Raw genomic sequence first — 12,607 nt, forward strand, 5'->3', positions numbered from 1 at the left:
GCCGCCTGGCTTCTGCAAACCCAGCGGCAGGTGGGCAGCCGCGCGCACTGTACGACGATTCGCAGCACAATCCACGATTAACTTGCAGCTTCGATTTTTCAGCCATCTATATCCGATTCGCGGTATTCAGCTACATAAAATACAAAAGTAGAAATATTTTAAATGTAAAACCAGATTGTTTTCCGCTTAATCTTGAGAAGGGCCGATATACATGCATCAAAAAATGTTTTGCATCACCCCGATTCCCAGAACTCCTGAAGACAGACGTTGACTGTCGATATTGTATCACACACACAGTCCCTTTGACTGTTCAAAGATGTCAGTAAACCCGCACAAAGATGTAAACAACCGTGCACTACCAATACCTATTATACGGTCCGACAGCCGATCAGTTCCAGTCATTCCACCGGGAAGGAGGTATACGGCTCCTGTTGTCTGTGCTTCAACCGTGCCTAGACGGTCAATACCGCGGTTCGATCGCGTCCGCATTGTTACTTTGTGCCAGGAAGGGCCCTCGACAATGGAAGTGTCCAGGTGTCTCGCAACCAAAGCGATGTTGTTCAGACGTTGAGGACGTACCGAGAGACAGGAACTGTCGATGACAAGCCTCGCTCAGGCCGCCCAAGGGCTACTACTGCAGTGTATGACCGCTAGGTACGGATTATGGCTCGGAGGAACCCTGGCAGCAACGGCACCATGTTGAATAACACTTTTCGTGCAGCCACAGGACGTCGTGTTACGACTCAAACTGTGCACAACAGGCTGCACGATGCGGAACTTCACTCCCCAAGTCCACGGCGAGGTTCCATCTTTGCAACCACGACACCGTGCGGCGCGCTATAATCGGGCCCAACAACATGCCGAATGGACTTCTCAGGATTGCCATCACATTCTCTACATCGACGAGTGTCGCATATGCCTTCAACCAGACAATCGTCGGAGACGTGTTTGGAGGCAACCCGGTCAGGCTGAACGCCTTAGACACACTGTGCAGCGAGTGCAGACTTCCTTCAGGACAACGACATCGCTCGACTAGAGTGGCCACAATGTTCTCTAGACAAGAATCCTATCGACTTGCCTGGGATTGAAAAGGGCTGTTTATGGACGACGTGACCCACCAACCACTGTGAGGGACCTGCGCCGAATCGCCGTTGAGGAGTGGGACAGTCTGGACCAACAGTGCCTCGATGAACTTGTGGATAGTATGTCAGGACGAATACAGGCGTGCATGAATGCAAGAGCACACGCTACTGGGTACCAGTGTGTACAGCAATCTGGACCACCACCTCTGAAGGTCTCGCTGTATGGCGGTACAACATGCAATGTGTGGTTTTCATGAGCAATAAAAAGGGCGGAAATGATGTTTATTTTGATCTCTATTCCAATTTTCTGTACGGGTTCCTGAACACTCGGAACTGAGGTGAAGCAAAACTTTTTTGATGAGTTTAGTTGCGCCAAGATTGCATTCATTAGCTATCCTGAAGCCGCGAGTGTATTGGATTGGAATGTTTATACGACAGTACCATATGTGTGGCAGGGTAAGTACAAGAGCCGTTGTGAGGCGACCAGGGTCAAAATTCTGCAGTAATCCAAGTTCTTTCAGGAATTTTTCCGACTACCGATTCCTACCATTTTCGGTATGGAAAAATGCAAATAAAAAAGGAAATGTGGAATGCATTTGCGAGTGGAACACGGGCTCCGGTCACATGTCGCGCTAGCTGCGCCACTGGCAATTTGTTGAACAGCGTTCACGTTTCGGGTATACAAGCGGCAGCTGTCACTGTCTGTGGTTACCACACTGGATTCACATTCGGGAGGACGTCGGTTCAAACACGCTTCCGGCCACCACGATTTGAATTATTCGTGATTTCTCTAAATCGCTCCAGGCAAATTCCAGAATAATTCCTTTGAAACGGCACGGCCGTTTTCCTTCCCCATCCTTGATAGCATCCGAGCTAATGCTCCGCCTCTAATCATATTGATGTCGATGGGACGTTAAACACTTTTTTTATGGCGCGTCATGGATTTTAGGGGTTGATTGAGGTTTCCACAAAAACAAGAGGGTCCTACAATCTCGCATATTAGGTTCTTCCTATGTGGCCGCCAAAAATGAGCCAAATCTGTAGGAACCGCTGTTTGTGTCGATGGCGTGCTGCAAGGAGCCCACGTGGCTCTCGGGCGGTGCTCGACGACGACCCATCTCTGTAGAAGAACGTCCCAAAACATGCATGAAGACCATCACCTCTTGACGCAAGGGCTAGAAGCTCATACTCGGCATAACCAAACATTATTTAAATTGAAAGTGGAGGAGAGAGGATAAAAAAAAAGCACTCCGTCTTCAAGCCACGAGTGGCCTACCGGGACCATCCGACCGTCGTGTCATCCTCAGTGGAGGATGCGGATAGGAGGGGCGTGGGGTCAGCACACTTCTCTCCCGGTCGTTATGACGGTATTCTTGACCGAAGCCGCTACTATTCGGTCGAGTAGCTCCTCAGTTGGCATCACGAGGCTGAGTGCACCCCGAAAAAGGACAACAGCGCGTGGCGGCTGGATGGTCACCCATCCAAGTGCCGACCACGCCCAACAGCGCTTAACTTCGGTGATCTCACGGGAACCGGTATATCCACTGCGGCAAGGCCGTTGCCGGAGGAGAGAGGATGGAAAGGAAAAATAAAAAGAGGGAACTGACGGTATCAGCTGCGTCGGAAATTAATGGGAAGTGAGCGGTGACGAGTGGGGCCAGATCTGCTGCTCGCTAGGCGGCTGCAGCTGCCGAACTGCCCCGGCGCTCGGCGACCGCCTCCCCCCCTCCCCCCCCCCCCCTTTCCCGGCGCTCGGTAGTTTCCGATTTCCGCAGGAGGTCGGACGTAAATGTGTATCGTCACTGAAGGTTGTGGATTCACTGCCCATTGAGGCATTCGTATTCTCATAAATAATTAAATACAATGTCATGCGAGTAACAACGCGAAAAGGCCTTATATTTTTTTCAAAAAAAATGGTTCAAATGGCTCTGAGCACTATGGGACTCAACTGCTGTGGTCATAAGTCCCCTAGAACTTAGAACTACTTAAACCTAACTAACCTAAGGACAGCACACAACACCCAGCCATCACGAGGCAGAGAAAATCGCTGACCCCGCCGGGAATCGAACCCGGGAACATTTTTTTTTTCATTATGTCGTCACAGGAATCAGCCGCAATCGTTGTATACCTAGTGGAGACATCGTACGTGAAAGACCGGATACACATTATCTTCCAGCAGCCCGATCCCGTGCTGGCATTCAGTGCAACAAATCGTACGCGCATCGCTGATAAACTGTCGTCCGACTGACTCAGGTTTTGTTGGCGCCGCGAGCGAGTCTCGCAGCAGGTGAACGCACTGGACGCGTGCCGTACTGCCAAATCCGGAGCCTGCCTCCGTTGTCTCGCTAAGGCATCCCTCACACGGGGCGTAGAAGCTCGTGTGCAAGTCGAGCTGTACAAGTTTTGTGACGTCAGTTCCCTTAGTTGCGCGTCGAGGAAGCACTGCCGTGTGTGAAACACGAAACCAGTCCTACGCCGTTTCGGCAAAGTCCGAGGAAAGGTTTAACCGACAAGAGTCGAGAAGATTCTCTATGTCACAAGCAGAAGTTGGGAGCTGCCGTAATGGATTTTCTCGGTTTCTGTTAAAGCCCGTATTTCATCGGTTATACACTGAAAAAAGAAATTTCACAGCTCGCGAAAATAATTAATGTAGAGTAATGAAATTTCGGGAATACGTTTGTCCAGGTAAGATATTTAAGCGATTAACATAGCAAGATAGCTTAATGTATGCGCGAGATAAGCCATTGCAAATGTGAAATGCTCGTACATTGATAACCGGTGTAATCACTACAATGTCGAATGGAAGCATACAAATGTGCACGGATTGTGTTGTACATATACCGGATGTCCGTATGTGAGATGGGAGTTGCATTCCTGTTGCGTTCGGTCGGTCAATACAGCGACGCTCGGCGCTGTTTGTGGATGACGTTAGGGTTGCCGTCCCATGATGTCACATATGTGCTCGATTGGAGGCGTATCTGGTGATCGAGCGAGCCGACACACTCCGTAGAGCATATATGGTTACAGAAAAGGGCGAGCGTCAGCCTGTTGGAAAACGCTCCCTCGAATTCTGTTCACGAGTGGCAGCACAACAGGTGGAAACACCGTCCTGACGCACAGATTTGCAGTCAGGGTGTGCAGATAACCACAAGGGTGCTTCTGCAGTCACACGAAAAAAGCCCAGAGCATAAACCAGGTGTAGGCAAAACCGAGGCAGGCGCACAAAGAACTTCATTAGTATGACGTCGCAGCCGCACCGGTCTGGATATACGCACGGATGCGGTTGGAAAGGGTGTCCTAAAGCTGTTTTATCCTCACCTGAGTCTAGTTGGTCCTCGATTTCCTCAATACTGCCACTGGGAGAGAGTCGTGCCACGTGCGGACGAGCATGGTCCTCTTGAAAAACTGCACCACGATACTGTCGCGTGACAGGCAGCACACGAAGACCCGTGCTGTCTGCGACGTACAGCTGCGTAGTCAGCGTTCTCTCAATCACAGCCAGCCGTGAAATGAAGTCACACCTGACTCTTCCCCACGCTGTGCCTCTACAAAACACTGGAAGTACAACAATACGGCGACCCTCGCTCGTGGACACGAGGCGCGGTCCACTGGAACCTTCGTGTCGAGCACACTCGCCCTCACGTTCTCGTGGCCCCCAAATCTGGACCTGCCCCTATTAGACCTGCTAGCCAAGTGGGACCCGTTTCAAATTCTCTCTCGAGTGTCGATAATGCTGTGCCACACGAGCACGCGGCCTTCACTGTGACCAGTCGACACCTGACGGCGCCGTCCACACGTCCCCGCAGTACCCTGCCAGGCCCGGGAATGGCACTGAGCGAGGACAACGGCAACACACTGTGGTGGCCGTTCTGTCTGTCACGCAGAAGCGCGTATCCATCATTTAGACACCTGCCGATGGTCTGCACGTGTTTAAAGTTACACGGACACTAGATCACGTCTTCTGGGAGCTTCATTTTTGTCACAGCCAGTGTAAGTGCAATTTGTTCGCCATCGTGTGCAAGCCACGGAAAGTTGGATCGCAGCTCAGTATTGATTTGTTGATCCAAAAAAAGTTCTATATATTGGGGTCCATAACACATTTTAAAATATTGCTTATGAATGTGTACACACACACACACACACACACACACACACACACACACACACACGACGTACCAATAATGTGACAGCAATACTGCACTAAACAAATGGTTATTTTTATTTTTGCAAGAGGGCTCGCACTGGTTAGAGTACGATATTTTGCGATTTCTTGTTTCAAATCTCGCATTTTGAATTTTCTGAAATTTCTTGTACTGAACAGGAACACAGAGATGTACAGAGGCGACAGCTGCGGGCGGACAGTTGAGGGGCCGACCCACCTGCCAGATGTAGTGGATGAGGGCGTCCTTGTTGTTGAGCCACTCCTGCTCGAGCGTGTCGGCGGGCGGGTACTTGTCGCAGCCCAGCTCCAGCGTGATCTCGAAGTCGTTGGTGGCCAGGTAGTTAAAGTCCTGCATGCCTGCAACAAACGCCCGAGTCTCACCGACACAGCTGCACGGTACTTCGTAACCAGTCGCCGGGACGCCTAGTATTGTGGCACTCAAAGGCGTGCAGTCCTCAATAATGTGACTCAAAGTTACGTGCAGTCATAGTTATTACTTAATACACTCAAAAGTTTGCATAACAATTTTGTATGTCATATCAAGTCGAGAGAGATTCAGAAGTTGTATAATATTATTACTTAGCCACGAATGTTTGTGTGGGTTATTTTAATTTTGAATTAACTCCTCTCAATATATAATTATTATTTTTCAACACGATGGTGGTCACCTTTATATAGGTTCCTTTGTACAGAAGAGGGTGCTCTGAGCCCGAGATACTGCTGCCGAGAGGTAAATGGCGGTTGGGACCAGCTAGGTGATGGAAACCTGAGACACATCTTTAGGGTTCCCCTCAAAACTAGCTTGTCAAAATATATAGGAAAGTCCACTTAGGGCAGCCACAAGAAACAGCACCGAGCACGACAACGCGACCTCTCACGTTTGCCGGCTGCTGTGAAGCGGGCGACACGCGGCCAGTCCTCAGCACAGTGGAGCACACTTCAGGCTGTCACAGGTCGCCAGGTGAACCGCCGCCTGCGACACGCCGACATCTCGCTCAGTCGTTTGCCCGTGCTCTGTTGTCGCTCGTCTCCACTCTGACTCTACCACGGCTTTGTAAATGTCAAGAGACGGTCACTTTGTAACTTCTTTAACTGATACTTTAGTTAAAAGATGAAATCTGATGGCCAATCCTGGAACACTCATTCACTCCAGTTTCAGTGCAAAATACTGTGTGCTTCGCGCTTCTTTGGCGTGCAATTATCTAGTCAAATTAGCTCTCCTCCTGGAGTTATGGCTGTGGTGTGCACCTCGATCTTCACCTGCATCGCTATGACTGGCCTTTAGTTATCAGTACGCAACATAATCACTCGAGTTAAATCTTGGAACCTTGCCATATTAATAAATAATCCCCGACATATAAAGCTTCGCACGCATATTTTGAATCTCAGTCCTTTCTCCATTATGAAATATATAAAGGTAAAACGATTTATAGACAAGTGTCCATTCTGTTATCAAGAGTTAACAAGTTGAGATACGTATACGGTTGGTGCATAGTGATGCCATACCGTACATTGCATTGCACCTGTAAATTACTCGTCTCACTTGGTGAGCTACACAACTTAATCGACATTTTTATTATTTCACTAAACTAATTAACTGATGTTAATATAAAAATATTTCAGAAGGGATATATGAACTTTCCAGGTACTAGTGCAGTGGAATACTTGCGTGTTTATCTGGCGATAAAAACAATTGAGACGCTGAAAACATATTCTATGATTATTTGTTAAATTATACTTACGAATCTGCACTTTCGAGAACGTTATTCTACATTTTGACTTACAACATAATGATTTTATTACGGTATATTGATGATTTTTACTTATGGCCGTCTGATAGCAACTGAATAAAACACAATTTTAGTGCCATACGCGTTTCGCCTTTCTTTTCTGCAAGGCATCTTCAGTGGCCTGGAATATGTACATATGTTTCCTATTTAATTTACACTTTGGTCACTGTACGTTTAGGTTATAAACGGTTCTGGTGGTTAGTATTTCCAATTGAGTACTAATATTTTTAACTGTACTTACAGGTTGCGTTGATCATTTCCTACATATTACGCTCCTGTTGCATTTTTGGTGTTGTTCTTCTTATAAATGTCAAATTCCGGTTTTTCCCACATTTCACAGCTCTATGAACTGAACACGCAATATTTTGGTTTGTGTTGCCGACTGTCAGATGTTATTGCCAAAGATCAAAAAAATGGCTCTGAGCACTATGGGACGTAAGTTCTGACGTCATCAGTCGCCTAGAACTTAGAACTAATTAAACCTAACTAACCTAAGGACACCACACACATCCATGCCCGAGGCAGGATTCGAACCTGCGACCGTAGCGGTCACGCGATTCCAGACTGAAGCGCCTAGAACCGCACGGCCACACAGGCCGGCTTGCCAAAGATCGAATGTCATTCTCAAACTTTCGGGTGTAATTATTGAAGTATCTGTGCTCTGTTTGTGTATGAGTGTGTGTGTGTGTGTGTGTGTGTGTGTGTGTGTGTGTGTGTGTGTGGTTTGTGCTTTTTTTGTGGGCTGTTTCAGTGTGTGTATGTGTGTGTGTGTGTGTGTGTGTGTGTGTGTGTGTGTGTGTCCAGAAGGCGAAGGGGGAAGAGTGATTTTTTCCCCTGGTTGTGTGAGAGGGACGATTTTCGATTTTTTATCTTATCATTTCTTTCATTAAGTGTAGTAGGAAGGCTGTGCTGATATGTGTTTGTTCATTTATCACGTGTTTGTTTTCATCGATGGCTTTCTGAATATGGAAGTTTTCTTTCGTTTGTATAAGATGTTTGTCATGGTTGCTTATTCCCATTATATTCATTTCTTGTTCCATGTTTGTAGGATGGTGGTTGTGGTGTTTTAAATGTTCTGCAAATGTGGAATGGTTTGTTTCGTACTTCCAACAGCTGATATGGTCTTTGTATCGTGTTTTAAAACTCCTGCATGTCATGCCTATGTTTACTGCATCACAACTTTCACATTCAAGTTTATGTATTCCTGATAGTTGGAATTTGTCCCTGTTGGTAGCCCAGACTTGTTTTGCCCAGACTTACATGCTATTTGGAAGCCCTGTCTCTTTAGGATGTTTGCAACTCTGTGTCTTAGTTTATGTGCGTAGGTCATGGTGTACGATCTGGTTCTTTTCTGAGTGGTGTTGTCACTGTGTGTGTTTGTTGTGTGTGTTTATAAGTTTTGAGCTTGTGAGTTCTCTTGTATTCTGGAAATATTGATTTTGAAACAGCCCGACTGTCTTGTTTGCTCTCTTCGACTGGTTCAAAATTCAGCTCGGTTGTTTTAGGAAATGTTTGCAGTAAAATAGCTACTGTGATTAATGAAACTTCTACATCCAAGACTGAGGAATTTCCGTGCCATGCAAGTAATGTGGACGGATGCTGATAGATTTCTTTTTCTTTTTGGAAGCCTTATTTTGACTTATTTGTTTTCAGTCGCATAAAATAGAAACACGATTTGTTAAACATTCTTCTACTAGTGAAGTGTAGAATTTTAAGGTTTTTGATCAGAAAATAGCCAACCAACCGAATGCGGACCCCTGTGAGAAGAGTGACGCAGAATTTAACCCAGAATTAGCAGAATCCACCGCACAGTGTAGCCGATCAGCTTCTCAGTCAGCCGGGCTGTTCCAAAAAATGGATGCAGCGTCGAGGAAGGCGTCCGCAGTGTAGGCGACGTTCTGTCAACACTGGCGGCTGGAATTTCAAGAAAACAAGACGCTCTGCCGTCGGCACAATACGTTACAGCGAGGAGCAGCAGAACGCACTGTCCTCCACTAAAACTGTGATGTCCCCTGAAATCTGAGGACTAAACTCAGCACAAGGAGGCTTAGCACAAGGGGAGTGCGTTTCAGCCAATGAACTTGTATCAAAAAGCCGGCCACTGGTGGCCGAGCGGTTCTAGTCGCTTCAGTCTGGAACCGCGCGACCGCTACGGTCGCAGGTTCGAATCCTGCCTCGGGCATGGATGTGTGTGATGTCGTTAGGTTACTTAGGTTTAAGTAGTTCTAAGTTCTAGGGGACTGATGACCTCAGATGTTAAGTCCCATAGTGCTCAGAGTCATTTGAACCATTTTTCTATCAAAAACCCAAGCGCAAGATGCGCTATCCGAACTGCCCGTTAGACAAAGACAGCAAAACAAAATGATACATGATCAGTAAGAAATATGGAGAAAAATTCCTGCAGACGAATTTGTTGCTTGCAAGTCTGAAAGAAACATGTAAAGAAGCAAAGCTATTGATGTGAAGGGGGTAGTAGTAGTTTCATAGACAACAAATGAGCTCGCATTTGAACGGGACTGTTCAATAAGTAAGCTTCAGGCTGAATTAAGTGACAGTAAGGACAAATTAGGACATCACTTTTCACGATGACGTGATGCTGAATGAGCTGCAATAAGGAGCGTAGTGCACGACAGTGAATTGCTTGCACATGGCTTAGAGGTTGTGCTCAATTCCAAACTACCCGCTAATAGGCAACAGGAAGCACAATATGAGCTGATGTCTCCGTCATTGAGTGGATCGTTATATAACATAGAAGCTGCGCTGATTTTTACTTTAGCACTGCTTGAAGAAGATGTACATAGTATAGAGAGTTTTTACCTAGCAGAAAGAGCATCCATACTGTGATTCTTTAAGGTCATTCTGCGTAGTAGAAACATACTGATGCTTGACGTTCAGAAGTTTGGGGAATGGTTGTACGTGAGGGGATCCTACCCTCTGGGCTACGGAGGCAGGTGAATATTGCCACACCTACAATATATTTTAGAAGTCCTTCTTGACAAAATATGGGTCTGTGGACATACAAGAACGACTTTACAAGTAAGTCTTCTACTTTAGAGCTATTTCACACTGGACAAGGAATTTTAAGAAAGTACTTCGAGAAGCATTTTAACAACACACAGTTATCAGAACATTCTCAGGATATTCAAGTAAACATTTTCAATTGATATACGCGAAAAATTCCTCAGTGTACCCGAGACGAACCTGAAAGAGTTGATGGCGATCCTAAATGCAGATGATTTACCTCATGAGGACACAAAAGCCGAAACAAACAATACCAGAATGAGGTGACTTTTGCATGATAATAATAGTAATAAACATAAGCATAATAATAATTATGATGATGATGACGGTAACACGTCCATCGACTGTTCGCAAGTGTCACGGCGACGGGCCAGCCAGGCGAAGAGCGCGACGGCACCAGCCACGAGCACTGACACGGCTCTCAGTGTAAAACTAGCCAACTAAACCGACAGACAGACCAGACATGGCGCAGCTAAACTCCCCACAGGGGTGTGGAGGGCAGAAGCAGCCACCCGTCGGAAAGCGGGGCGGCAGCGCTGACAGGCGAGTCCACTTACTGTGGTGACGTAACGGCAGTGACACCGGGGTCAACTCTGCTGATCTGCAAATCAGAGTTACAGTGAACATTCCACATTGCCACGGTCAGCAACGTTCCACAAAATTTTAGATGAGAGTTCTGCTGGTGATGTGGTTTGATCAAAAGAGTGTGAAAATATTGAGGTGCCCAAATTACCCATCAGTAACTGTAAGACCATGTGAGCTGAAGGCACTAGATGTCATAATAACAATACAGCGCTCCCCCTCCCCCCCCCCCCCATATGAAGCTGAGTAATGTAGCAATGTAGCGACTGAACACACATTTGTAGTACTTGACAGTTGAGCGGTGGGCTGTGTTATACGCTTTGGACGGCTGTAGAAAAGGGATACAAAGATCGTCGTTTCTTCCGCAAAATCTCACTTTGTAGTTTATGGCGTTCACGTTCTAACAACCCTACCACGACAAAGGTCAAAAATTAATTATGATTTGTAGTGTTGCTCACGCTGCTAAATATTGCATTTTCGGGCAACAACAAAGTTACATTACGTGGCAACTGTCATTAGAGCACAGTTAATAAAGTCATTTCATGAAAGAATGGATAAACTAGGCACTTATCTCCTCGTGTTTCCCACGCTGGTCTCGTTGTGAACTCATGGCTCAACCGTCGAAAATCTAGGTGGTAATGATTCCAAGCTCGGATGCAAAGAGGCCTAGGTGTTATTCTGCGATATTCAAAAGTTTTATAGATGTGTTTCACAAACCATTCTTGAAGATTAAACCTCTGAAACTTAGGACAATGCTGATGTAAAAAAGTAATCAGCACTCTGAATTTAAGTTACACTTCTTTTAAAAACTGACAACAATTTGCGTCTTTTCAACATGACGTCCAAGACTGGAGTCTCTAATAACCGCTTACGCGCCCAAAAATCAGAGTTACAAGTACGTCAAAGATCATAGTGACAAAAGAAAGAGTTCACATAAGACTAATATCATTGCAATATAAACATATCGATGTATCAAAGTACCTCTACATTAATGAAATCAAATCTGAATGTTGTCTCAGAAATATGTTAACTACTTTACAGAATCACAGTAGAATATTGCTGGTATCGAGAGGTTGAGGTGAGGTGCCGTAATGGTTACGTAATTGAAGTACCATTACAAGCTATCCGTGGACTTATTTTGACTGTGGTAAACTTTGCCAGGAACTAAAAGTGAAGTCGATCAGCAATGGGAGTGACAGTGTAAATAAACTGCAACCTGACTTAATTAGCGTTCTGTGTAGTGAGAAGCACATTATGGATAAAGTAAATGAGTCTTCGTATTTGAGCCTAAACCACCCGGTCTGATTTAACAAGAATTTTGTTAACATATTTAGATCCCTGTTTTCTGCATGTCGTGCATATACATAGACATGCAGTAAACAGGGCAAACGCTCTCCGAATGTGGAGGTGACTGGGTACAGCCGAATACAGTACTGCATTACGCCTCCCGATCAGTGCGTCTGGGCTACGCGTTGTCGGTTGTGCTACATTTACAGTCAAATTTTGAACACAGAAAGAGGTTCTTATGATCGCCTGGATAGACCTGAGATAAAATCGATATAATTGCGAAAAAAGACGACGCAATAGGTATAAATTGACAGAATATACACCGAAGTGCTGTGAAATTGAGGAAGTACTGGGGTAGCTTCCGGTTCGCGCTGAACAATTTGTACATGTGAGCGCGTATGCGACAACAGGAGGAATCCGGGAAAACATCGAAACGAATGGAATCAGCGAGATAGTCAATTTTTTTGCGTTGAGGCAGTATTATACTGTATGCCTATTGAGGAACCAATGATACACGCGAGTTCACTACCGTATTCGATGCTTTTCAGGAGGACAGAGGACCATTCACCTCTAAACTTACTTGCATCTGCGTTAAAGGATAACAGAGAGTGGACGGGGTGATCGACTGAGATAGAGCTGTAACGAGGTACCATTTAATGGTTGACTCATTCATTCTATAAATG

At 45.9% G+C, this 12,607-nt stretch overlaps 1 protein-coding gene and 1 pseudogene across 4 annotated transcripts in view; both read right to left on the minus strand.

Annotated features, from left to right (window-relative positions):
* LOC126164138 (carboxypeptidase E-like) overlaps positions 1 to 12,607 on the minus strand; it is a 453,031-nt gene that overhangs the window by 120,840 nt on the left and 319,584 nt on the right. For all 4 annotated transcript variants that reach the window (XM_049920217.1, XM_049920216.1, XM_049920215.1 and 1 more), the window contains one exon: positions 5,462 to 5,601. In XM_049920217.1, coding sequence (XP_049776174.1) covers positions 5,462 to 5,601 — 140 coding nt within the window. The remainder of the gene's footprint in view (positions 1 to 5,461; positions 5,602 to 12,607) is intronic.
* Positions 2,529 to 2,645, minus strand: LOC126095311 (5S ribosomal RNA; annotated as a pseudogene).

Source organism: Schistocerca cancellata, chromosome 1 (assembly GCF_023864275.1).
Source record: "Schistocerca cancellata isolate TAMUIC-IGC-003103 chromosome 1, iqSchCanc2.1, whole genome shotgun sequence".
Taxonomy (NCBI): domain Eukaryota; kingdom Metazoa; phylum Arthropoda; class Insecta; order Orthoptera; family Acrididae; genus Schistocerca; species Schistocerca cancellata.